This window comes from Sminthopsis crassicaudata, chromosome X (assembly GCF_048593235.1).
Source record: "Sminthopsis crassicaudata isolate SCR6 chromosome X, ASM4859323v1, whole genome shotgun sequence".
Classification (NCBI taxonomy): Eukaryota; Metazoa; Chordata; class Mammalia; order Dasyuromorphia; family Dasyuridae; genus Sminthopsis; species Sminthopsis crassicaudata.
In genome coordinates, this window is record NC_133623.1 from 27,811,878 (window position 1) to 27,835,162 (window position 23,285).

General features: G+C 35.4%; 1 protein-coding gene across 1 annotated transcript in view; it reads right to left on the minus strand.

Moving 5' to 3' along the window:
* Positions 1 to 9,611: 9,611 nt before the first annotated feature.
* Positions 9,612 to 23,285, minus strand: part of LOC141548834 (zinc finger protein 621-like) — a 48,109-nt gene continuing 34,435 nt past the window's right edge. The window contains exons 9-12 of the mRNA XM_074278068.1: positions 22,900 to 23,068; positions 22,109 to 22,191; positions 17,741 to 17,806; positions 9,612 to 13,478 (exon numbers count right to left, since the gene is read on the minus strand). Of these exons, the coding sequence (XP_074134169.1) occupies positions 13,475 to 13,478; positions 17,741 to 17,806; positions 22,109 to 22,191; positions 22,900 to 23,068 (322 nt within the window). The 3' untranslated portion in view covers positions 9,612 to 13,474. The remainder of the gene's footprint in view (positions 13,479 to 17,740; positions 17,807 to 22,108; positions 22,192 to 22,899; positions 23,069 to 23,285) is intronic.

The following is a 23,285-nucleotide window of genomic DNA, read 5'->3' on the forward strand; positions in this document are numbered from 1 at the left end:
TCTAAACTAACTAAGACTAGAATTAGGGTCTGATCTGAGCAATTATTGTTTCATCTTATCTATTTTTTCCTTCTTAATTTGGCAAATCAGTAAAGAAAAATGGGAAGAGAGAAGTCAAAATTATCTTATATCCAAGATCTGTGGCACTAAAAACCCATGCTTCCATTAAGCAATCAAGGAAGCAGCCATTTAAAGTACATTTGGTGCCAATAATAGTAGGAAACATGTAATTATTAATATATCAGTATATAATTATTCATGGTATAATTTCTATACTGAATTTCATCAAGTTTCTCTGGATGTACTACATTATAAATACTTTTAAGTTGTCCATTTGCACCCAGATTTACCTCTTGACAACACTCTCCCACCATTTCCAGTACTTGTTATCACAGAGATTGTAGAGAACAGAAACTCTCAAAGTTATGAAATGATTCTGCTTATGACCTAGCAAGCTGACACACATGAACATGTGCTATAACTATGCTTTCCTTTCTTTGGTTTCTCATAGAATCACAGGTCTAGGGCTGGAAAAGATTTTAGGTACCATCAAATCTAGCCATCTCCTTTTATAAATAGGAAAATAAAGATCGAAAATCGGATGGACAATTACCCAAGATATAATCAGAGGGGAAATCAGAACCTAGGTCTTCTGACTCCAAAGTTAGTGTATTTTCCTGTGGCTCCATGATCCTGGAATAGGAATTTCAGTTTTGTTGTTCCAGCTTCAATAATCAAAAGCTGTTTAGGTTAAGTAACAATTTAAATGAGCAAATTCTCATTTTGCTGAACAATTATCTGAATCTAACATTCCTGTCCCAAGTAAATGGCTCCCTGAAGAACAGTCCTGACAGTGTTCATGTAAGGAGATCTCTGAGAACCCATATATGTTAGTAAAGGCAGAAGAAACTGAAGAGCTGGCAGGCAATACCAATGCTCCAGATTTAACATCACAGGGATTGAATGAATACCAGGATGTGACCTTCATGGTACGTACACACCAACTCCTGAATGAGAAGCTGTACCGATTGCCCATGAGGGACTTATTCCTATATGCCTCAAGGAACTGTATAATTTATTTCTACATAGGCAATAGAACCACTGCCTATTTAAATCATGTAAATATTGAATACCAAACTACCTTTCCAAAGCCCTGGATGCAGATGTACCACCCCAGTTATGAGTCCTACGAATACCCTCCCAATTCTAGCCTCGACAATTTCTACAATTATAGTAGTTTTACTATAGTTATGAGGGAAATACTAAGCAGACAGCTTTTAAAACTATATAAATAGTGCCTGAAAGGACTGGTCAGTGAGCAGAGGTACAGACAGAAGACTAGTAGAAAATAGCTGGCCAGCTTGACTTCATCTTTTTTTATTTCCAATATGGCCCACTCTTATCTTTAAGAAATACAGCCTCTCCATTCACAATGTCCTCCAACAGATATCATTTCTCCCAGCCAAATCTAAAAATAAGCCTTGCTAGAAAAGGGGTGAAATATCAACTGTGAGGAAATTTGTAATTTACTTCTTAGAACTTATTACAGGTTAGATATTACCTAAATTCTACTAGAAATTGTGCAAATGAGTTCATGGAATAGAGATTATACTTTTAGAGTTTTCTGCATTTTTAATCTGTATTAATCCAATCACTCTCTCACACATACACTCACACACACACCATTTGCTACCATTTTACTTTTGCATACACAGTATTTCCTACTACTTTACTTTTGATGTTACAATGTTACCATGGAAATAGCTACATGTTTACATATGTGATCTGAGAACCCTCTTCATGTGTTAACAGTGGCAGAAACATTATGTAATAGTGCAGAGCTTCTTCAACCTTTTCCACTCGTGAGCCCTTTTCACCCTAGGTACAAAGTATATAAAACAGGTATACAAATCACTTAGTGACAATAAATCATAACTGCAACCCCCATATTTAGTTTTGAGACTCCATATGGTGTCATAAACTACAATTTAAGATGCTGAGTAATAGAGAATGTATTAAGGCCATAGGTGCTTTTTAAAATTATTTGTTATCTTTTTTAATACCACTGTTGTAAAGGTAACCATACTGACTAATCGCTAACTCACCACATAAAATGTTTAATGGAATGCTTTAAGGGCATATTTGAACATTAAATCAGCTGCAGTTGAATGGATAGAATCAACCAGAAGGATTAGGGAAGGTAGTGGCAGAACCTTTCTGACTTATTTCACAATACTGTTTTCCCCTCACTCAAAAGGAAAGATTCATTTGTTTGAACACAGGCCTGGCAATTATATATTTTTTAAAGAATTACATTGGTGCACATTTATTCTAAACTCAAAGCTGAAAACAGCATCAAATAAACCATAATCCTCAGATTCAGACAGAGCAGGAGTTATTGCCACTACAAGTGTTTTTGTTCTCCTCACAGTAACGTCCTTTGGTTTTAAAGAGCATACCCAAAGTTGTTCTATGTTAAACCCCAATATATTTGTATATACACCAGGATCCAGAGATGGAACAAGGGTGGAATATGGAAGAAATATACCCTCAATGACTTGAGTCATACTTTCACAATACTGTATATACAAATACTAAAGTAAAATCCAACTCAATGATGCTGGTGTGGAATACAGAAATCGATTCAAGAAAAACAACAGGTGAATCTTAATCCCTAAAATGTCAGGACACCATATAGTCCTGTGTGACTCCAAAACTCTTTTCTTCCCATTTTGTTCTCCAATGTAACTTGCCTTATGAGACATATTTAGTAGCCATGAGTAGGATTTAGTGGAAGCATTTTCAAATAGACTTGTTTCCTGCTGATCCATTTTACAAATGCAAGATATCCTAATCTATGTAGTATTGGACATGGCATGCTTTAGAGGCTAGAGACTAGCTAAAGAGCTAAGCATCAATTAAGAAATACAGGCCACAAACAATTTTAATGGTACCTCTGGGTTGGGGGAAAGTGGAAGGTAGGGTAGTTTTGTTTTGCCATTCGCTAACTTTGTTACCTTGAGCCATAAGGCTTTTAAAAGTCTTAACTCCCAATGAGTTAAAATTGTATAGCTGTCATCTGGAGCAGTGAGCTGCTGTGTTTTGGGAAATTTAATGCACCAGAGAGCAAGGCTATGAGAATACATAATCCCTCTTCCCCACATCCTTCAACTCACTTTCATACACAAATTTGCTAAACAAGATAGAGAATCAGCCACACTCCACTCTGACCATCTTTCTTTCATTCCTTCCCCCCCTCAACCAAATATACTACTAAAAAGTTCCCAAAGTAGAGGCAACAGACAAAATCTTGTCTCCCCATCAATCACTGGCCTAGAGACCCTGGGAAATAAGGGAAACTGGAGAAATGTGTCAGAGGATGGGAATCTTCCCTATACACAAAGACATGGTGGGAAGCCATCTTTTGATGCTGCTGTATCTCACGAACTGATCTGAGGACGTTGGAGCTTACGTGGCACAGATGGTTGTCGTGAGACTCGTTCTACAGACCTGGAGCAGGACACAGTCTTCCTTCTAGAAGCGCCTGGAAAAAAATCCTCAGTACCTCTGTCTTTGACCTCTCATCAAGAGGCCCCAGCTGATGGAAAAAAATATCTTCCAATTAGTTACATTACTTTATGTGAATTTGGGGTGGGGAGGGCTTCTCCTTCACATTTCTGCCATACTGGCAAACTTACCACATATAAGCCATCCATTTAGAAGTCATTTTCTGACAGTTGGGGAAAAGAATGAATCACCTCTTCAATGCTCAAAAAAGCCCCCAGGACCTAACAATTGGAATATCCTAGACTAAAATCTCCTAACCCAAAAATAAGAATTCAAGCTTAAGAAAATGGTACAAAGAAACTATTAAATGAATCCCCCCCTTCCCCTGGAATTGGGGTTAAGTGACTTGCCCAAGGTCACACAGCTAGAGGGAGTAGTACCTGAGGTCACATTTGAACTCAGGTCCTTCCTACTTCAGGACTAGTGCTCTATCCACTGCACCCCCTAGCTACTCCACTATTAAATGACTTCAAAAAGATAATTTTTTAAAAAATTGCCTTCAATAGGCAGCACTATTTTTAATATGAATGTTTATTGAAGTGAATATAAACTATGAATAAGCAGAAAGAGAAAACTTTAAAAAAGGAAAAATTAGTTAATACAGTAATTATGAATGTTACAAAACTATTCAAAGACCGACCTTTTGCTCAAAAGGAGAGTCAAAGATCTTAAAGTTCTACCTACTCCAGAAGGAAATGATATAAGAATATTCAAAGAGAGTAAACTGGAAATCATGATAGCCAAATGAAGAAAATAGTAATCATATGCATAATTGGAAAGAGCAAATAAAATTGAAAAAAAAAATTATATCTGTACCCTTACTAACAATGTAATTTAAGATTTTAAAAAATGTTTACTTAGAAATAACCTCTAATTTATAGGAATGCTACAAGACAGGATAAAGGCAAAAAAAAAAAAAAAAGTCAAAATATTCTATAAAAAAAGCAAGATGACTAAAAATTTTTAGTGGAAGAATTCAAAGAAAACTAAGAAAAAACAAATAAATACCCATATGGGGGCAAAATTCTTGATTTTCAAATTTAAAGATAATATCTAAATGGAAAAAATTATGGTATAAAAATAGCTACAAATTTTGCAAGTCATGCTTTAAAAAAAAAATGCATATTCCTGCACATCAAGAAAGAGAAATACAAGAAGTCTCATGTCAATCTAAGGAGAAAGGGTTTTTTTGTTTGTTTGTTTTTTTTAAATAACAATTTAGGATCTACAAAAGTTCACGAGTATCCAGAAAATCTTGGCATCAGAATAAAAATGTGTCCCATAAGAGAAAAATACTGTCTTAATATGAAAACAAAATACTGCGAAGTTCATTAGGAGAAAGGAAAAGCACTCTTTCTACTTATCTCCCTCTGAGTAGACTGTACTTTAATAACCCTCAAAGTTGAGGAGTTAAACCTCTATCAAGAATTAAAAGGGAAAAAAAAAAAAAAGAGTCAGGAGGAAGGGACAGACCCACTGTTTGATGTAAATGAATATTAAGAAAGGACAGAAAGAATAAGTCTTTTACTATCTTCTAGATTTAAGACAAAGGTCTACAAACAAGACCCGGTTAAGAAAAAAAAAAAAAATAGCTAAAATGGATCTAAGCCTGAGATAAGTCACACTAATCATGTGACTACTTTAAATAATTTCAAGTCTCTAATTCCAGATGGATAACATCCTAAGATACTGAAAGAACTTGCAGAGAAAACAGTGGAACAAGTATCGGTAACCTCTGAGTAGTCATGTAAATAAGAGGCACAACTGAAGAAATGGGCAATATACCAATTGGAAAATGGTGGATCATGCAAAATATAGATGGGTGAACTTAATGCCAGGCAGGTCCTGGCAAAATTCTAGAATAGATTTTTAAAATATTATTTGTAAGTAGTTAAAAAAAAGAAAGCAATATTCATAAGAAAACTGATAGATTCAACAAGAATCCATAGTAACTAACTGCCTCAAGTGAGAAACAGTTGAAGGAATAAAGACTATTTAGGTTAAAAAAAAAAGAATACATGGTGTAGGTATAATGATTTTCCAATATCCCAGGGGCTGGCATAAAGAAGAAAATTTCTTTTCTGTATAGTTCCACAGGGCAGAACTGTGTGTGACCCAAGGCAGGCTACAAAAAGAAAATAAAAGTAATCACTTAATAACAACTGTAGTTATCTAAAATTGTACTGTTTCCTGGAGAGGTTGTTGTCATTGGAAATGTGGAAAATAAGGTTGTTTATAACAACCTGACAGGGAAGTGATAAACTGGATTTCTCTTCAATAGATGGTGAGAAGTTGGACTACTTGACCTGGGAGATTTCTTATAAAACTCTGTAATTTTACATCAAATTTCAGCTCTTAAAATTCAACTAACAAATCAAAGTAAGATACTAGTATGGGAAGGGAGAGGAAAAACCACCTGAAAGGACTAAATCATTATTTAAAAAAAAAAAAAAAAAAAAAAAAATCACCTAAATAACATTGTAAAAATACATCACTAATATATAAGTAAACCAAATTGCCATAAAAGCTAAACAGGTATACCAAGGATTACCAACAGATATATAATAAAATCAACATTCCTAGAATCAAACTGGATACAGGATTACCACATCGTGAGAATGGAAGCTTTAAAACTAAGAAAACAATTTTGATCCAGGTAATCAGATAATAAATGAATGTAATATTATGATGTGCAAAAAGAAATGATACAAGACACTTTTAATTTCATAGAAAATGCAAAGTTAAAAAAAAAACTACTAAAAAACGTAATTAATACAAAGTATAGATGAATGGCATAATATAAATTAAAACTCAAGACAAAAAAAAAAAAAACCCCAGAAAAAATATAATGAATTAAGTGTAAATCCTTTCATCTGCAGGAAAAGCAAAAGAAGTTACTAAAAAGGAAATCCACTATACAGTAATAAACAAAAGTCATAACAATGGCCAGAACCAATTTGAACAAATACAGCTAAAAAGCAGAGGGCACTGAGCTGGTAGATTTCAATCTGTGAAGGTCTCCTTCTACCTTCAGTTCCACCTCTTCTGGCATTGATCACTCAATTCTTCCTGCTGCAACTAAGTCCACTCGATTACCTAAGAGATGGAATTCCTTCAGAATATTTGAAGCCTTTTAAACTCTTAGACCCTTAATTCCACTCTCCATTTATGCTTTTAAAAATTCAGATCTACCTATTCTAAAACTTACTGATTCAGAACTACCACCTAACAGCAATAATCCCTTTCAATGCTTTGTTCTCAGTTGATTCCTTATCCTCATTTACCTCCACCCTTGGCTTTTGGACTTCAGCATTTTGTTTAGCACTGGTTGTATAATGTTTTAATTACTTATATTAGCTAAACTGGTAGTTTATCTAAAATGTCTCTCTTGTCATGATCCTCTTGCACTGTGAACTGAAAAATCTTTTCCTGTTAACAAATATTTTCAACCTCTCCTATTTCTCCCACCTACTAGCACCAACTGAAACCTGGCTTCCTCCTCTTTGATGGTTACCTCAGTTACAGGCCCTAGCCATCAATAAACATGTAAGTATTTGCATAATTTTGTTGACATGCATTTCTTCAATTTGCCACCTTCACAACCTTGTTATTCAAAAACTCAACACAAGGCATTTAATTTTATTAATCTCTCCCTAAGCCTTTTGTGGCTACCATATTCCAGATCTCTAGGATATTCTCTTATCTTCCTGGAAAACTTCAGGACCTAGCTTACTTCTTTCCATCCCAAACTCTGACATCCTCCTCAGTGGCTTCAGTATCTCACTGACTACAACTACCCTCATTTTGGTTCATGAAGATCAATTGAATTCAATCCCTAATTTAAAATAGTCAAAGCTTAAATTCCTATCACTCCCTGAAACTGCTTCACCTCCAAGATGCTCAACTCTGAAATTCTCAAGTCCTTCATTATCTTATTTTTCCTCAGAATCTTACTAGTCTTCAAGATCTCTAGTTTCCTGCTCTTATATCTGTTCTGAATTCACTTTGCCCCCTTCAGTCTTAAGCCTAGAGTTAGCCACTTCAAAAATGTAGTTTCCACTTTCAATCCCCTGACTTGCCATTATTTCCATGCAGATGAGGCTTTATCCCAAATATAAAACCTCATTCACCCTTTCTTTATCTTTTCAAGTAAAAGAGATCACTCACAAAGTCATAAAACCAAGCTGACCCCCCCCCAAGAAATTCCTGCTACCTTATCTGAGAATTCACTCACTAGTATATGTAATTCTTTTATTCATGACTGTCTCCAGATCACACAGTGACCAAATGTGTCTTGTAAAGTCTACTCCTACCTATCAGCAGGTCACTTTGACTTCTATTTTATAATTAAGATTAAAGCCATTGTCCTTCTCTACTCCTCAAAAGCACTTTCCAGATTCCTTTATCCTTTCCACATTCCCTCCAGGCCTAGGATTAAGTAGCCCCCTGGACCCCATGACATCCCATTCAGCATTTTCCAGGATCTAGTACTAGCAAAATATTTTTCTTCTCACATTTAAATCTCTACCTTTATCACTCCTTTTCTTTGGCCTACAAAGCTTCACCTCCTCTATTCTAAAACAAACAATTAAGTTTCTCAACTCTATTTTCAAGCCATTTTCTTTATCAAACCTCCCTTGACTGCCAAACTTCTAGAAAAAATGGCCCATTACTCACTCACACTATTCCTTGGGAGCTGGATTCTATTCATAGTACTCTAAAAAAAATTGCTCTGAGATTACCAGTAACCTTAATTTCCAAATCCAACCATTTTACAGCAATCCTCCATAATCTTTCTATAACCAATGTCAATTATCTCCTTGAAATCTTCTCTTTTGATTGTCCTGATACTTCTCTTTCCAGGTTTTTCCAAATGACCATAGGTTTTTCTTCCTTCTCCTTTTACTAACCTCACCCATTCCTACAGCTTCAATTATCTATATAGGTCTTAAATCCACATAACAAGACGGCAGAGCGCAACAAGTACAACCAAACACCAGACATCACCACATGGATTGTTCTGCTACAAATTGAAAATTGAACTCATGCCCCTTTGCTGCCAACTTGCTTATTTCTATAAATGCACTGCCATTACTTTTAGTCAAAGGTCAAAATGTTTCAAGTCTTCCTTCTCTCTTGGTAGTTATTCAGTTCCTTAATCCTGTTAATTCTACATATAAATCTCTTCAGTCTACCTTTCTATCCATGAAATTGCCTTAGTTCTATCCTTATCTCCTAGCACTTGAATGACTGCAATCTCATTGTTTTTTCCCAATATTTAGTCTCTCTTCTTTAATTCATCCTTCATACAGCTTCCAAAATCTTTCTAAGGCAAAGCTCTGACATAACACCCCTACAGTGTTCCCATATTGCCTACAGGACAAAATATGTATTTCTCAGCTTAGTATTTAAGGCTTTCTACAATCTGGCACCAACTTACCTTTCCAGCCAAATTGGACTACAAGATGTTCCTCAGTCTCTTCTTGCTTATTTTTGTCTTTGCCTTCTCAAAGGCTACCTACCTACCATCCATAGAGATTACTTTATTATATCCCTTGTTTATTAAAGTGCTTCTCTTCCTTCAAAGCCCATCTTAGTTGCCACTTCCTATAGGAAGCCTTCTCTATTCCTCACCAGAGAATGTGGAGGGGGGCAAAATAACAAGATCTTACCTGAAGCCCCAAGCTATACCCCATAAGGACTCTTCCTAACATAAAGCATTCTTCCTTTCTATTTCTCAGAGCTTTATCTTAACCTTTTGTTTGTGTACATATAGATTGCATGCTCCTTGACAGCAGACATTGGTCTGTCTTTACCACCTACCTAGCACAGTGCATTAGGCAATTAATACATTTTGTTGAAACAAATGTGGAAAAATTTTGTAATTGGTAGACAATGTAAAATTAGTGACTTTCTTGGGGGAAAAAAAGACTTAAATAATAAAAGTGATAAAAGACATATCCCCTGCTGGGCACAAGTTGTTCCATAGGAGGACAGGACCTAAAGAAATTCAAGACAAAATTGAAACAAATTACAATGAGAAAGACATTGGCAGCAAATTTATTTTTGCAGCACAATGAAAAAGAGTTATACCATCCTTAAATACATGGTTTAACAAACTATGTTTTTTGTAATACCAGGAAAGGAAAATCACAATAATAAACAAGATGTGTGACAAATCCAAGATGTCAACACCTACATTTAATATAATGAAAAACTCAAGTTCAGAAAACTGTTCAGAAAAACATTTTGTACTATCCTAAAATAAAATTTCAAAAATACCAAAGGGTGATTAAAAAGCAAACAAATACTTTCATTAGTCAAAGAAAACTACACTCGGCAACTTCAAGTTCACACTATGAAAATATGATCTACTGATTTCCAGGATATTTGCCAATCCTGCTCAATGATATAAACAAATGGCTGTCTTCCTCTTCATCCTCAGTGACTGCTGAATCTACACTGATGGCCCTAACCAGTTCCTTAATTTTCTCCACTACCTGGCATTGTTATTTCTCTGAAAATTATTTACAATTTTCTACTTTCTAATATTCCCATTTGTTGACTAAATCTGATCCGCAGTCCACTAAAACCCTTCTTAGTCACTTACCTGCTTACCTAGCCTGTACCTCCATGTAAGATACAAATATTTTAAATTCAATCTTACAATTTTTTGTCTCTTTTGAGGGCAAATGGCATGTAATGCCAATCCCCAATCTTGAGTAATACCGAGTATACTTCAAAAGCCATCAGGACTGCTAGCCTAGCACATGGGATCTTACTATTGCAAGTGATATATGGGAGTTTTATTAACAGAGTACTCAGCTAGCTTAAACAGCCATGAAAGGGGTTTCCTCCGTTTATGGAACAGGATATTTCTACAGAAAGGTTTAAATACAAAGGTAGATGCCATCACAATACAGACACAAAATTAAGCAGCCACAGATTTCTTCTCTGCTTAGAGAAGGTGGGAGTTGGTCAAGCCCAGGTATAGTAATCTGGCCCTGTCTAGATACAACACTAAGCTAAAAATGAAGGGCCAATACAATCTAGAAAAAGGATTCCACCAAGATGTACATTTGTCTTTCAAGTTGGAGGTACTGATTTATTAGACTCTGAAATCTAAATCTGAGCTAGGTTACTTCCATTCAGGTCTTTGAGACGCCTAGCTGGTAGACTACTTCATCTTCTTAAAATTGAGATCCTGAGCAGGTAAACTGAAGGTCTAGAATAATTTCAGGGCCTTAACATACATAGGTGCTGGACTCAGCAGTTAGCAGCCTCTTTCTGCTGTAGACCTTTGCATGTTAATCTGTCCTCTACTTTCCTAGCTGCATAGGAGTCCAACACTGAGTTGTATCCCAGAAGTAAAAATCACAAAGCCCTACATCATGGTAATGACAGCATACCCAGAAAGGATCTAATAAAAAAATCCACTGGATAGATACAGATCTATGAACAAAAAGGTCAGGGCTGGAAACCCATATAACAATTTTAAGGTACAGTCATATTTTGAGAGAGTAGTGATCCAGTATTCCATCCTTGAGAACATATGAGTAGGGTCCATGTGTCCTGGAGTTGTGCTTTCAAGGTGGAGCATCACCCAGATAGATAGCATGCTTGGTCGTGCAGAAGCAAGTTTTCCACCAACCAACAGGGCTGAGCCTGCAGGATCCTTATATGTGACTTGATATAGACAGGTAGTTCTAGTTCTGTAAAATTTATCTGGTCCCACGAGTCAAAAATGTAAAGTTCAGAGATTGGGGGGGGGGAAACACACACACACACACACACATATCTATTGATATATATTCACATATACATATGGATATATGTCTATATATCTCTCTCATATTGTTACTAACTCAATCTAGGGTTATCAAACTAGGGTATGCCCCACCTGTATAGGGCACAGGGGTTCAGCCCTGATTGTCCTGAATTCCATCATTAAATACATCCACATCGTCATTCCAGTGCCAGTAAACTTTCCAAATGCAAGGCTTCCCTCCCTTCCTCAATCCCTGCCCTCTACTTTCTGATCAAGAAAACATCCCAAGAAAATAAAGTATCTTTTCTTAGTAAAAGGTGAGGGCTTAGTTCAACCTTAAAGAAGGTCTGCACAAACCTTTGCCAAAATACAGGATGGAACATAAAACCGTGATAACAGGTATCTAAACAATCTTATAAAACTTGCTCATTTCCCAAACATCCCAGAAGGCACACATAGATAGGCACTACCCCAAACCCAAGACAGCAATAGCACAAAGCTGATAATGAAAAATACTGAATAAAAGTTTTCCCAACATTGTGACACTTTCCCCATCCTATCAAATAGCTGAGGCAAAATTCCTTGGCTTGAGCTAGGAGTAGCCTCTGTGGATGTGGGTGGAGCACAGGTCCAAACCTGGTGCTTTTTCTTTGTTGTTGTTGTTGGGGAAAAGAACAAGGCAGGTGAGACTAAAAAAGAGAGGTGGTCAACAGGTAAAAGCTAAGCTGACGGGGGTATGACTTCTTCAAGAGGCTTGAAAGGGTTGTTTCATATGTTCGAGGTCATCAACTTGATAATATGCAGGGAAGGCAGCTTCTACAGGGCTCATTGTAGCAAGAATACTTAGGGAGAGCAGTTGATTCAAGAAAGAAACTCGTAGGTTCTAGTCTCTTACCCCTGGGAATATCAGGGTCTTTAATTTCAGAGTTTGATAAAATCTAGCACTAGTCTGGATATTTTGAGATGCAACAAATCTTTATGTCTCATTCCTATATTAATTGCATTCAAAGGTTCAAATATCAGGTTTGAATTTTCTGATGCTGAATGAGGTCCAAGCTCAAATTGAGGCCTTAAACACACTGTTTACATTCGTTAAGGGTTTCTTTCCATTCTGACATTTAAAAGCATCAAAGAACTACCTGAAGATTTTCCAACATTCTTTCCATTCATAGGATATTTCTGAAACATGACTTATCTTAAGTGCAATCAAGATGTGCTCCATGAAGGCTTTCCCATATTCATTACATAGGAAGTCAATCTAGTTTGAATTTTCTGATCAAGGCATGCTGAACTCTACTTGAAGAGCTTCCCACATTAATTACATTCACGGGGCTCCACTGTAAATTCTGATATCTAATGAGATTTGAATTGATAGAAGGCTTTCCCACATCCATTATCTTCACAGAGTTTCTCTCCACTGTCAATTCTCTGATATTCAGAAAGCTACTGCTAAGGTTTCTCCACACTCATTAAAATTCTAGGATTTAATTTCACTGTAGATTCTCTGATGTTTAATGTCAGATGAGCTCCTGCCAGAGACTCTTCTAGTCTTTATAGTCATAAGGTCTCTTTTTAGTATGAATTTTCTGGGGTTCAGATATGGTTTGAGTCGATCCTGAAGCCTTTCTCACATTCATTACACTTAAAAGGTTTCTCTGTCCTATGTATTTTCTGATGATGAAAAGTTTTGATTTAACTTTGTAGGAGGTTGTTTGGTTTTTTCTCCCCAGATTTGTTTCACAGAGTTTCTCTCTGTCATCTTAAAAACTCTGCCTTCTGCTTGAAGCTGTGGTCAAATAAACCATATTCCAGGGTTCTCCCTCCTACAGGATCTCTCTTATGTAAGAAGTTTTAAATTGTCCCACATTCGATAACATACACAGCCTTTCCCCAGTGAAGATACTCTTCTGCTAAATGTTATAAGCCTGAAACCTTTTTCCTGAGACAGATAATGAGAGACTGCGTCGCAGTGGCATTTTAGGCTGTGTCTCTAATCTACAATCACTGCCAGAGGCTTGTCCACAGTTGGGACCCATGAGAATGTTCCTTGGGAATCCTGATGATAATATGCCCTGTGATTGGACTTCTTCAGAAATTTCCCACTTCGGAACAGACTCCATGCTCTCAGTTTCAGTCCTGTCATCTGAAATGATAAATAGAAAACACCAATGGGGGGACTTCTGAAAAGAGGGCGCAGTGACAAGAGTGCAGAGGAGTCAGACTCCTCACGATTCCCCTGAAAAACTAACAATAGAAACATCCAAAGAAACCATACCACTAAAAATTCACACAAAATTAAAGCACATCAAAATGATAATGAACAAACCAAAGGGTTCCAATATAATGCAAAAATATTATAGAATAAGAGAACCAAGCACAAATGTATCAAGAAATATCTATAGAAAGAGAAACAGTGAAAAGAATCCTGAGAGAGCTCCAAAATGGACACATTCAAAGAATTTAGGGAAGAACTAGCAAGAAAATCGGAGGAATTAAAAGATTTCAATAAAGCTAAAAATACTTAGAAAAACTGGAGGAAAAAAAAGAAGAAAAAATTCAAATTCCTTCAATAAAAACTGGTAGTCTGAAAACATCAATTTTTAAAATTAAAAACAAAATGAATGCAGCTGAAGACCAAATAGCAGACAATGTAGCAGTGGAAGCAGAAAAAACAAGCCCAGAAAACAAATGGACTAGGAGGATATTAGGAAACTGTATAGCAAGACAATTTAGGAATGAGCAATCTCAGAATCACTGGACTCCCATAAGACATTAAAGTGTCATACCCATGTATTTACATGTAACTGTTCTGCTCAAAGAAAACAAATGACACTGGAAATAAGAAGAATCTACATAATTAAGGAAAAGCAAAAAACTCAACTCTCCTAGGCATATTAATCTCTAAGCTTCATTTCAAGGCACCAGAAGGAAGACGACATCTACTATCAAAACTCACCAATTAAGTACTCACTAGATTTTTTTCTAAAAGAGCAAGGAATGAATGGAAAAGCATATACAACACATAAAACTGAAAACTATGGGCCACAGCCCAGAAATTCTAAGTAAATAGTCTAACGGCAAGAGTTGAACATTTAAGAAGGAAAGCAATTCTAAAGAATTTTGAATGTGTATATATTTTAACAGAGCCTTCACCAAAGCAGAAGCCTTTAAAACTTAGATAGCAAATACTAAGAATACTTATTTTGAAATCAAGATTGACTACTCAATTAGTGATAAAACTAGTGTTTCCTAAAATTACTTCATATTAAAAAAAAAAAAAAAAAACAAGGAGCCCTATGGCCCAGATAAAAAAAGAGGAGAGGGAGAGGGGGAAAGAAAAGGGAGAGCATAGCAACTCCCAAAGTGAAGGTAAAATCTTCAAGAGGGAATAATAATAACCACAGCATAATAGAGGGTTATTGTTAGGGTTATTATTTTATTGTTTAGCTTAATAAAAAAAATAAGAAAAGTTAATACTCCTTTCTGACAAACAAGTAACATAACTATTAAAGAATGGTAGAAGTCAAATTTAACTGTTATATTTAATATAAACAAACAGAATTCTCTACTAAAGAAAATAGTCTATAGCACTGATAAAAAAGGAGAATTCAACAATGTCTGATTTATAAGAAGCATATTTAGTAGATGTGCAAAACTTATTAAACTAGATTTTGTTACACTATATCTAAATCAAGAAAAAACAAGATGGATGACTCACAAATAGAGAAATTGCATTATGCCTAAAATTATTATTCAAAATAAGAGCATATCACTTTTTGATATATATGAACTAAATATAAAAGATTTTTTTTAAAGAAAAGCTTGAAGTCTTGCATTAAGGAGCAAGTAATTTTAACAGCATTAGATGTCAATATCTTAATATCAAAATTTAATAAATCAAACCAGAAGATAAATAAGATGAGAGAGTTGAACAATGAAGTTAATAGTTTTACAAAGAAAATAAGGGAAAAGAATTACTAAGAGGAATTCTAAAAGTAAATTTTAGAAGTCAAAAATAATATGTGTTATATTTACTACCCATAATTCACTGAATTAACCTCTCTTTACTTAATAAATCCAGGATAAAAGAAGTTATAAAAACAGATATTTCAAAGCTAGGGACAACATTCCACAATTTATGGGATATTGTCAAATCAATGTTCAGATGCAAACTTAAAAGCATAAAGAGAATGAAAACATTTAGAAAAGGAATAAAGCAACATACTAAAGGAAAAGAGAAATCATGAAAGTCATTGGAGATTAATAAAATGGAAAATGATGTAAGTAAAATGATAAATTAAACCAAGAGCTGTTTTTCTTTAAAAAATTATCAAAGTTGATAAACACAATTTTAATTAGTCACACTTTTAACAAGAAAAAACCAAGAACCTCAAATTATCAAAATTAGATATGAAAAATGGAAGATCATAATAAATGCAAAGAAATTAAGAAAATTATCAGAGAATACCACATAGAGCTTTATCCTAAAAAATACTTTCATGAACCACGAAGAAATGGATGAGTATCTACAAAAAGTGTAAGATATCTAAACTGAGGAAACAGAAAAAAATAATCTAAATAAATTGATTTTGAAAAGAGAAATTAGGCAGACCATTAAAGGAGCTATATTTCCTTATCCCCTCCAAAAGATACCAGTCCCAAACCAAGTCACAATGAATCTTCCCACACGTTCAAAAACCAAAACCATCCCCATATTACATAGGCTACCAATTTAAAAGACTACATTCAACCTAGTTCTTTTTTATGAGGCATATATGGTTTTGATCCTCAAATTTGGCAAAGATAAGGCTGAAAAAAGAAAATTAATGTCCAACATCATTAATGACGCGTAAATAGGAAATAAAATACTGGCAAACAGAATTTATCAATATATTTCTCCCCTACCCAGCTAAAATTACTTATTTATAACCAAGTAGTATACTTGGAACACAAGGTTGGTTTAAAGTTAAAAAAAAAAAAAAAAAAAAAAAAAAATCAATAAAACAAATCATATCAACAACAAAAAAAACTTATCAACAGATGTAGTAAGTCTTTGATAAAATATAGTAATGAATTAAAATATTAAAAAGGCAAAGAAATGTAAAAAATAAAAGGGATAAGTGGCCAAAAAGAGGTTAATATATCTCTATTTGCCAGTGCCATAATCATGTATCTAAAAAATCCAAGACATTTGACACTCCCTCCAAAAAATTGAGGTACTAAGTAACTGCAGCAAGTTAGCAGGATATAGGATAAACCTATAAAAATGATCTGCATTTTGTAATCACCAATAAAAAAGAGAAAAAGGTGATTAGAAAATAGACATCGTTTACAATGATAAAATTTTAAAAATATTTGGTTATAGACTTACCAAGACAAGAGATCTTTACAGATATAAACCTGAAACTATATTAACTTAAATCAGATATCACCTGAAAATGGTTGAGTTAAAGCTAATGTAAATATCACTATTTCCCAAACTAATTCATAGATTTACTTTAATACCAATCTAAATACTCATGAGCTACTTTAACCCAAGCAAGAATACCTTGGGAAAATATGGACTGAATGAGACTTGTCCTATCAGATTTCAAATAATCAAAAACTGATATTTGATTAAAAAATAGATCAATGGAAAAAGTAGAAAATTCAGAAACAAAATTTAGCACACATAAATGCTAATAAACTCAAGAAAAAAAGAAATCATTCAATGAAAAATTCTTTAGAAAATTGGGTAGCAACCCAGAAAAAAATTAATTTTGAGGCATATCTCACACCATATGCTAAAATCAACATCATCCGGATAAGTAATTGAATGATTTTTAAGTCCTAATAGATCTAGAAATTAAAAGAGTAACAAATTTACCTTAATTGTAGAAAAGACAAATTTTTTTTTGGTTTCTTATCAAATGGTCAAAGTATAAGAGAAAAAATTGGCACATCTAATTATACAAAAATAAGAGAACTACTATCCCAATAGAGATGTGATCAAGATGAAATACAATTCTCAAAGGGGGAAATAATTTCTCCATTAATAACCACTTGAAAAAGTTGTTCAAACTCTCCAAAAGTCATTGAAATGACATATGAAACAACTTAGAATATTCCCTTATAATACCTAATTTAAATGACAAAAATTGGCCCCAAACCATCAAAATACATGGTGGCGAAGTTGTGGGGAAAAAGGCACTCTATTTTGTTCTTGGTGAAATTCTAAAGTGATTCAAACTTTAGTTGAGGTGACTGATCTGGCAATGCACAATAAAATTGTAAAATCAGTCATACCTTTCAATCAAGTGATCCTAGTGCTGGGAAAATATCCAAAAGATGCTATATAAAGGAAAAATAAACTATGCATAATTCATAATTCTCATTTGTAATAGTGAAAAACTGGAAACTACTTACATGTCCAACGACCAGGAAACGGATGAATAAACTGTGGTATAGCAATGTAATGGGACTATGATTGCACTGTAAAAAATAACAGTTATGAAGAATACAAACAAATATGAAGATTCCTACAATTGAAAAAGCAAGGATAGTAGAATTAAGAGAATAATATGCACAATGATTACTACTATATAAAAAATGACAACAAAACTATATAGTGAGAAAATAAACATGAAGGGGATACAGGAAATAAATTATTATTAACAAATACTTTTCAATAAAAATGTAATTACTATTTTATAGATTTATCAAGGGACATAATTCCTTGTTTTTGTTGAGAATGCAAATTTGGTTTAAAAAACAAAACACCCCAAACCACTTTTAAATAAAAAAGAAAGTACTAATGCTACCTTTCTCCCTCAGAAAGAAATCAATTTATCTGAAAGCAAGAAGACAGAATCCTCAAAGAACTAATAACAGCTTTTCAAACAATTCAATGAATATTTAATAAACACTTACCTTACCAGAGGGGGAATAGCACTGCTGTATGATTTATTCAACACTGCTGAATGATTTATTAAATTCAACAAACCTACTAAGTACACAGCATTGTACTAGTTGTTGGGGATGCAAAGGCAAAAACAAAACTGTCCCTGCCCTCTCAAGAGATTTACATTCTATTGGAGGAAAAAAAGTACATACGTAGAAAATTAAATACCAAAATCAACAAAAGTAATTTTAAAGGTGAAAACACCAACAAATCTGGGATATTAGGGTAGGATTCCTGTAGGAGTTAGCAACTGAGCTCAGCTTCGAAAGAAGCCAGGGGTTCTTGGAGGTAATAGTAAGGAAGGAGTATGGAGGTGAAGGAGACCCAGGACAAAAGCAAGCCAACTAGTTTAGCTGGCACATAATTTATAAAGGAGAGTAATATACAAGTCTTGAAAAGTAGGCTGCATCCAGATTGTGACATGGTCAACTCTCACTTTGGAGCATAGAGAGTATCAGGGAAACTTGAGATAAGCAAACCAACCTTCAGGGTATTATGATAATCCAGAGTAAAAGTTAATAACGCTGAGGCAGCTAGATAGTATAGTGGACAGTTCACCAGGCTAGAAAGATTCATCTTCGTGAATTCAAATCTGGCCTCAGACAGTTACTAGTTGTATGATCTTGGGAACGTTACTTAACCTGATTTGCCTCAGTTTCCTCATCCATGGGATTTGGCAACTAGATGAATAATCAGAGTCAGGCTGAGTATGACACCAAGATTGTGAACCTTAGAAGGATGGTAGTAACCTCATCAGGAGTAGGAAAGTTAAGAAGGGAAGGATGGGGAAAAAGAAAATTCAGTTTTGGACACGTTAAGTTTAAGATGTCTTCAGGTCATCTAATTTGAGATGTTCAAAAAGCTGTTGAAGAAGCAAGTTTGGAGGTAAGGAGAAAAGGTAAGGTCAAATAAATAGATCTATATAATATATAATTATACAGTAGACAATAGATAAATTATCTGAACAGACATGATAATTGAATCCATAGGTGTTGAGGTCACCAAGCAAAATAGTTTAGGGGTAGCAGAATACCTAAGACAAAGCCTTTGAGGGATATTAAATCTAACAAGGACTGAGGAGACTGTCTAGTCAGGTTAAGAGGAAATGAAAACCTAGAGAGAAGAAATAATCAAGAAGAGAATGGTAGTCCAAGTCTGTAAATTTCAAGAAACATGAGGACTAAGAAGAAGGCATTAGATTTGACACTTAAAGGTAACTGATCTTAAAAAAAAAAAAAAAAAAAAAAAAAAAGGATAATTGGTACTGTAAGGAAAGCGATTTCAGTTCTACGATGTAGGAAGCCAGATTGTAAAAAGTTAAGAGAAGGAAGTAAAAAGTACCACTTGGAGACAACTTTGAAGGAGTTTTGTTACATGAGATACAAGACAATGGCTAGCATGGATGGATCAGAGAGGGTTTTTTAAGGATGGAGATGACATGAGTTTATTTGTAGCCAATAAACAAGAAGAGATTACAAGTTACTAAGTGGGGATAATGAAGGGGGGAATATGCTGGAAAAGATAAGATGGAATGGAATCAAAGATGCACATAAAGGGGTCTGCCTTAGCAAGAAGAAGGTCCATCTTTTCACATGAAGAGCAAATAGTAGAAGGCATCTGGATGATATCATCTGGTGGGGAAGGGAGGAGCTCTCAATAAATGACCTCAAATTTTTCAGTGAAATAAGAGGCAAGATATTCAATTGAAAAAGTTACAGGAGAGAGAGCTATGGGAAGATTGAGAAAAGGTTTGGAAAAGCTGCTGTGGTGAGTTGAATAGTAACTCCATTAGGGGAATATAAAAGGATTGCTCTGTCACAATGAAGGCTCAGTTGAAATTATGTAATATAAATCTTTTAGTAGACCCAGTCAATACAGCGGTGATTTTCTCTAGCTTCTTTCAGCAACATATAAACAGGAACAAAGCCAAAAGATGAAGGGAGTAATCTGAGATTGAGGATTGGCAGGACAAGAAATGATAGGGGCAAGGATTAAAAGTAGAAGACAATGTAGAGTTGAACTGCTCAAGATGCAGAAGGTAGAAAAGTATAGCCAACTAAAGAGTAATGAATAGTGGTCTTTGAAACAATTGAGGAGGAGGAGTGGTCACAATTAGGATAAAAAGCAACATTAAGGGTTGTAAAGACAAACAGAAAGATGGAATGACAAAAAATTAGGATCAAATAAAGGAATTTCAGAACTTTTTAATATGATAATGGAAAAATCAAAGATATGACCATTCCTATGTGTAGCTGTGGTGGGATGAAGGAGTAGGTCATGGGAAATGAATAAATTAAGGAACTGGGAAGTTATGGTGCTTAATGGCACAAATATATTAAAGGCTCCAATTATGAAAATAGGAGATCAGAGAAGAACTAGGCATTAAATTCATTGAAGAAATAAGGTGGCTTAGAAGTTGTAAGCTAAGATCCCCAAAAATAAAATGTTGGCCTATGCCATAAGGTTTAATTCAAGACTCATGAATTACAAAACAAAAAAATCCATCTATAATAATACCCAAGTAACAAAACAGATGCATTCCATTATTTAACATGAAAAACATGATTTCTTAGGGCAGAGTTCAATGTCAGGGAAAGTTGCATGGTAAGGAATGATCACAATATTAATGGCAGTTAAACCTATGATGCAGTATGGCAAAAGAATCTTTGGTGACAATATCCCCAAAATTCAGAAGATGAGATATTTCCTTAGTAAAACAGAAGAACTGAGCTATAAAAGGCCCATTCTCACCCCCACCAACTTAAAAATAAGGAAAAGTTAAATTAATACGACTGCAATTCTAACTCTTATTTTCTATTGTAAAAATAAGTAGATTCAAGCGTACTAAATTATCCAAATGCTCTTTGGATAAATGCTGGTCCTTTTTATCTCTAGCAAACTACCTCATAAAGAGTAGAAGCTTAATAACTGATGAGTTGAACTGGATAAACATGAGATTATAGTAGAAGGACCCTTTAACAGCAATAACCAAAATAAAACTAGTTCTAAAAAGTTTTCAAAATTACTAAGTTCTTTAAAATGATCTGACAAACTGCAAGGACTATAATGGACCTCTATGTTTTTCATTTTGGGTATCAAGGCATTTATGGCACTTGTGTTCTCAACACAGGAATGAGGGATTATTTAAGAAGGGGAGAACATCTTATTTTAAGACTATTAATACTAAGTAAACTGAGTAAAGGGACCAACCAACTTTTGTATTTATATCCCCAGCTCCTATTGGGGGATAGTAGGTTCTTAATAAAGGATGAACGACTTGAAACTTTAGGACCACAAAATTTACCCTTTATGTATCCACTCATATCACTTTTTGGAGGACAAATAAGTAAATAACAGAGTTCAGCTTTGTCCAACTTATAATTCTACCGGACTTTATGTAGGCTAATCTTTCCATCAAGCTTTGTTCAACTATTTAAGGCAAATGCCTTTTGATACCATTACTGCCACAAAGACCTACAGCTACATTTTATTTAGAGGTATTATTATTTATAGGTACCTTCTCTCCAGCTTAGTTGAAATATTTGCTGTGTGATCTTAGACAAAACTACAACCTTTGAATACTATTTTATTGATAAAAACTAGGGGTTTGGTCAAAATGAATTTAAGGTTCCTTCCAGCTCTAAAGTTCTCTAAATACGTGGTCTGGAAATATAAAATTACCACTGTCCCAAATTAGATCATCAATATTGGCCAATATCTCCTCCTTATTTTGTAGCTCTACACGGTACTAAGTAAAACTATAGTTTAATTTTTAAAATCACATTTGTGTAAGACTTTACTATTGAGAAAGACATACCAAAATTCAAACTTACCAAAGAGATCTATTAGATGAGTCTTTGCCATACAAAAGACTGGACCCGGTGGACCAACCAAATGAACGAGACCCCAAGTTCCCCTAAATAGTGGAAATACAAAGGCTGAGATTTATCACTCAAAAATTACCTTCTTATGCAGGGTAAGAAGAATAAAGTTAGACTTTGGGTAAGGAGTACCATCAAGCAGGCTACAAACATTAATGGGAGAATAATGAAGGACATAACAGCACTGATTACAGCTCACATTAATCCACCCCTCGGAAATTTACAATCTAATTCTTCAAAACTTTGCAAAGTATTATTCTCCCCACTTTACAGGTGGGAAAAACAAAGCTAAAAGATTTTAAATGACTTACCCCAAATCACGCAGCAAGAAAGTGTAAGATAAACTCTAAACTCTATCTGGTCATTCAGGGCCCTCCCCAGATCAGGCCTTGATTTACTTTTCCAGCCTTACCTCCAAGCCAGGAAACACAGCTCCCGCCAAACAGTAGACCTCATGGCAGTAAGGGCGGGGTCTTGGGGTGTAGTGCGGGAGGGAGGCTGGGGAAGCCGGAGGGGGGGGGGGGGGGCTTAGGTGAGGGGATGCGCGAGACCCGACGGTGCAAAACTCGGAAGGCCGCATGGCGCGGGCTAGGGGCGGCCGGAGCGGGGGGCACAAGAGAGCCAAGGCAGGAGAACAAGGGTCCCCGTAGGCTAGGGGAGTAGGGAGGCCAAGCCCGGGAAGAATGGGGAAGGGGTCCGCGAGGACCCGGAGGAGCAGCCCTTGCAACCCCAAACGCACTTACCTGAGGCGGGAAAGGACAATGGCACCTGGGATGAGGCAGGGCGAGGCGCAGATTACAGAGCGTCCCTCTCTCTCTCTCCGAGGACACTTCCGGCTCCGCTCTAGGACGTTCTGGAGGACTCTGTTTCTCGTTGGTCGAGCCCACCCGCTGTGGACTAGAAGGAGGGGCGCTGGAAGAAAAAGGATCTGGTTGGGAGGCGGGAGGAAGCCTAGGATCCAAAAATGAAAGTTAAGGGGAATGATGTGAGGAAGAAGGAGGCGAGCAGACAGAGCAGCTGTATGAGAGGAGAGTTCGACTGGGGAGTCTTAGGGTCTCAAAGATCTGGAGCTGGATGAGATCTCGGGGAAATTATCTAATCTATCCCTCTCTCTTTACAGATGGGGAAA